Source organism: Sphaeroforma arctica (assembly GCF_001186125.1).
Source record: "Sphaeroforma arctica JP610 unplaced genomic scaffold supercont1.30, whole genome shotgun sequence".
In the NCBI taxonomy this organism is placed as follows: Eukaryota; class Ichthyosporea; order Ichthyophonida; genus Sphaeroforma; species Sphaeroforma arctica.
Genome location: NW_014040528.1, coordinates 2,324 through 7,061, shown reverse-complemented (window position 1 = coordinate 7,061; position 4,738 = coordinate 2,324). Strand labels below are relative to the sequence as shown.

Below are 4,738 nucleotides of genomic sequence, written 5' to 3'. Positions count from 1 at the left end.
ATATATATANATATAATATAATATAACATAATATATATATATATATATATATATATATATATATATATATATATAATATATATATATATATATATATACGTATGTATATATTTAGTTAATATATATGCGAAACTAAGACTCACCTTAAGATCCTGTAAATCTGCAATCCGATTCTCAAGTTCTGTCATTTCGTCGAGAAGATCCTCCATGGCTTTGTCATTCTTCTGTGAACAGATGTGTGCAAGAAAGGCAGAGTAACCACGCCGGTCTTTTATCAAACAATTTTTTTTTTTACACTGCACCAAAAAGTAGAACTTGAGACAGCCAGCAAACTAAGGTATACTTCTCTAAAAGAATGTGTTTGTAAATAGAAGGTATACACTATCGCCCTCACTTTGAACGCGTGAAGTGTCATAGCTAAAATTTTCCATCCCACATCAACGCCATCTCTGTCATTGTGTAGTTGGCGTTATTCAGTTTTGAACCAAATTACAGACACTTTCACTCACTTGTTGTGACAGCTCAGCAATCTCATTGAGTGCTGCGTCGCGTTCTTCCGTCAACGCCGATATTTGCTCCTTGAGCGCATCGCGTTCGTCAACTAACCCTTTGGCCTTCTCATTCAGAACGACAAAATCGGCTGAAAGTGTATCAATCTGCTTCTCCATCGCCTCAATGGCCACCTTGGACTCTAGATAGCAAATGTTATAAATAAGTACAATAATCGAGTACAGTCGCACTTTTGCCCACTTTGGTTCACAGGTCTAGTGTGTCTGCCTCTCAAGGAGGGCAAAATATGAGAATTAGAACACTGACCAGCCAGCATTCACCAGTGGGAGCTAATTTCATGCCTCAATTTGTACGATTGCATGATCATTTGAAGTTAGTTGCACATTGTCTATATGGGCGAATACTGTACATACACAGTTATGTTTCAGATGACTCACCTGCACGTATAGCTTCTACATCAACACTGCTAGCCGCATTGGCGTCCATAGCTTCCATCAGCCGCCTTGTGCCGTCATTCAGAGTGATAATTTCATCCTCTGCGCTTTCCAGTGCACTCTGTTGATGTTTATGATTGGATGGTTACAAGTTAATACATTAGCGTAACATTGGAAAGGTTTGTACGTCTTGTTTGTGTGTGTCGATGTATGCAAGTGATTTTGTGTCATGTGCGCACGTGAGTCTCGATATGTCTTCCGATTTAGAAATGTACCTTTTCTCTAGAGAAATATAGCTTTTATACACACTTTTTGAACGCGACGTGTCAGTTGGGGTAGTATACGCTTTTGTGCATATCAAACCATGCACTTCAAAGCTTAAAGTTTCGTAGCCTGTGCTTAACGCGTTGTTGAATTTCAAACTGAAACGACCCCAAAGCTGTTACCCACACTTTGAAGCTAACTATGTTTAGTACGCAGAGCGAGGCACGAAAACACCATACCATAGACACACCTACCTCCATCTCAAGCAAGGCCTCGGATTTCTCCTCCAGACTCTTTTCGAGCTGAACAACCTCAGTATTTCGCTCGTGTATGACATCTTGCATTTTCGCAATACGATCCTCAAGTTCGTTAACGAGGTCGCTCAGAGCGGCCTTCTCCGCATCATCAGCTGCAGCCTCCGCTGCCTCAGAAGCTTCTTGCAGCAACCGCTCCAATTCGTCGATTCGGCGTGCTTTCTCTTCTAGATTGTCAGTCAAGGCAGAAACTTCGCTTTCCAGGCCACGAACACTTTCCCTTAGAGTAGCGTTCTCCGTTGATACCTCTTGTACTGATGTTTCGAGCTCTCCCACTACAGTGGTTTTCTCCTCCACAGCAGCCTGCAGCTCGACGCCTTTCGCCTGGGCCTCTTCCAAATCAACTCTGAGAGCATCTAGATCTACACTCAGCGCGTTTTTAGTCGCCATCAACTCCGAGTTTCTCGCAGCTAAGGCTCCGGCTGATTCCTGTGTCATGGCTTCTAGCTCAGTCACCCGGTTTTGTTTGTCCTGTACGGCCGCCTGCATCTCACTTAAGCTTGTTTCTAATCCAACTACACGCCCTTGAAGAGTGATCACCTCCCCATTGTCGGTGGCCTGACTCAATTGCGCTTCAAGTTCATCCACCCTACTTGTCTTAGCAGACACTGCACCTTGCAGCTCGACAATCACTGTCTCAAGTTCACCCATACGTGTTGTAAGAGTGGCCAGCCCATCATTGTCAGCTGCTTGGTGCAATTGCGTTTCGAGTTCTTCTACTCGACCCGTCTTCTCAGACACTGAACCTTGCAACTCCACAATAACCGTCAGGAGTTCATCTACCCGAGCTCTCAGAGTGCTGACTTCCCCGGTATCTGTTGCTTGATCCAATTGCGCCTCGAGCTCCTTTACTCTATTTGTCTTCTCGGACACCACACCTTGCAACTCAACGACAACCGCCTCAAGTTCACCTATACGTACCTGCAACCCAGCCTCCCTTTCCTTCGCCTCAGCATCGATATCTGTACGGGGAACTGTATCGCTGTCCGCATCCCCTGCTGCACTTTTAGCGTTTGCTGAGTCCTGCCGTTCCGCTTCCAACTCTTGCACACGGCTGGTCTTCTTGTCGACAGCAGCTTGTAACTCCAATACCTGCGACTCTAGTGCGCTCACCCGCTCATTACCCGCAAGCACCGATGCCGCAGCAGGCGGGGCTTCAGTCGTTTGCTGAGTATCTGAAGCGGGTGGAGTAGCTATCGTAACCTGTTCTTCTGTGCTGCCGTGTGGTGTGTCCGCATGGGGAGCGGTGGATGACTGTGCGGACTGTGATCGCTGGTTCAGTGCTTGTTGCATCATGTTGATCTGCGCCTTTAGTGCCTCCTTAGTAGTTTGGTCCTCTTCGTGGCGCAGTTCCAATGTTTGTACCGTCACTGTGTGTGGTTGATGAGAGCGCGGGTGTGAGCCTACACCCGGATACGTTCAGAAGGGTGTTGCAAACTGTCAGCCGTTCTAAGGTTCTATACTCACCATTGTTGTAGCTAGCACATGGACGAGACGATGTGCATGGGTATAGATATAAATACAGTCCTCTCTGCACGACCTACATACAAACCCGCGCTGATTATCTGCATAGTGCGCACACGAAAACATTTACACCAACTTACGGAATTCATTTTGACGTGTCTGCAGCCATTCCTTCTCCCTCTCAATAAGGCGAGTGTTCTCCTCTACCATCGATGCCTGGGCGCCGATCTGACCTTCTATCTGGGCTTCTCGTGCGGTCAATTTCTGTAAGCGATAGTCAGCAATTTGAGACAGAAGTGAAAGATTATAAAAAGCACTCACGATGAGTTGATCACGCAATATATATACATACGTGTTTTGTACATTAAATCTATGTAAAAATGTATATTAATGTCCTCATAACATACGCACGTGAAGTTAGGTCTTATGTACCAATAAATGAGACTATTGGGCTGGATTGCAGTAATCGGCAAGTTTACTACTGTACTCGATTGAAGCAATCGACAAGCGAAAGGGTACACATAAGAAACGATAATCGCGCACGACTCAACTATATCCTTCCAACATTTTCATGCTTGCAACGCTTACGTAAATGACCGACATAGCAGAAAACCTTGGCACATTCCCACTAGTCTACACAGAACATTACATACCCACATATACCACTACTGTCCGCCACAGAGAACGCATCAGATGCGCACGCAGAACCTCAACCCCATACACAGACATGTTACGAGAACAAGGCACATCTAATGTCCATAGAAAAATAATAATATGTAACTTCATATTGACTGCGGGCGAAACTATGGACTTGTAAAATAGGTTCTGCCGAGGTTCCTTACCCCTGTAAGATCATTAATTTCAGCTTCCATCTTCTGAAGTGTGAGGTCGTACTCGGCATTCAGAGCCTTGGCTTCAGTTAGTTCGTGTTGTAATCGGGACATCTGCGTCGCCTACCAGATGAAATGTGAAGGGAATGGTACATGAAATAACTAATAAACAATCAAACTGTTAGCACGCAGTGGAAAAGCTGGACTCCATAATCTTGCACCCGACAGCAGAATGCACAATCGAGATACTGCCCTCAAATCGCACATGGTAGTAGTATGTACCAACTCTCATTGCCAGCTGAGTATGCTTGCCAACCGTGAAAACTGCCATCGGAGTAGAGAGCAATACGTGAACGGCACGCGAGTACGAGCACGAACTTTGACTTCGTGCCGATGAAAACTAGCCTAGCAAACATAACACGATGCCAGTGTCGCAGAAGACGCTACTGTCACAGTCACATCACGCAAGATACGCAGCTCACATATTACTTCAACGTTTGTTACACCTTGCACGCATGGATACCACTCTTACGTGACAGAAACGAGACCAGAGACAAGAAGACTTTCAGTAGGAGTTAAAGTGAGCACCATACAAGCACACCGATAGGGTAGTACATCGCCATGTCGAATCCCAGCTATGCGCCATGTAGTTCTACATGCATAGCTGCGAGTGTATTCCCGTGAACATATACCAAACAACAGACGCACATCAAGGCAAAAACATATAATTTGGTGTGCAGAGTTGTGTATATTTTTAATACTGAAACAGCCCTTACCCCTGTGAGCTGGTCGGTGTGTGATTCTAATACGCGCACTGTTGACTCGTATTCGTTCACGAGGTTTTCTAAGTCCGCCTCCCGTTTCGTCTGGAGTTTGATGGTAAGAGATCTGAATGACTGACAGGGTTGGCATCACTCAGAGT

The 4,738-nt window shown here is 45.3% G+C and overlaps 1 protein-coding gene across 1 annotated transcript in view; it reads right to left on the bottom strand.

Moving 5' to 3' along the window:
• Nucleotides 1–4,682, bottom strand: part of SARC_00854 (hypothetical protein) — a gene marked incomplete at both ends in the record, with an annotated part of 5,365 nt that extends 683 nt beyond the window's left edge. The window contains 7 exons of the mRNA XM_014305428.1: nucleotides 144–224; nucleotides 510–691; nucleotides 948–1,065; nucleotides 1,463–2,892; nucleotides 3,127–3,250; nucleotides 3,829–3,939; nucleotides 4,593–4,682. Of these exons, the coding sequence (XP_014160903.1) occupies nucleotides 144–224; nucleotides 510–691; nucleotides 948–1,065; nucleotides 1,463–2,892; nucleotides 3,127–3,250; nucleotides 3,829–3,939; nucleotides 4,593–4,682 (2,136 nt within the window). The remainder of the gene's footprint in view (nucleotides 1–143; nucleotides 225–509; nucleotides 692–947; nucleotides 1,066–1,462; nucleotides 2,893–3,126; nucleotides 3,251–3,828; nucleotides 3,940–4,592) is intronic.
• Nucleotides 4,683–4,738: the final 56 nt, after the last annotated feature.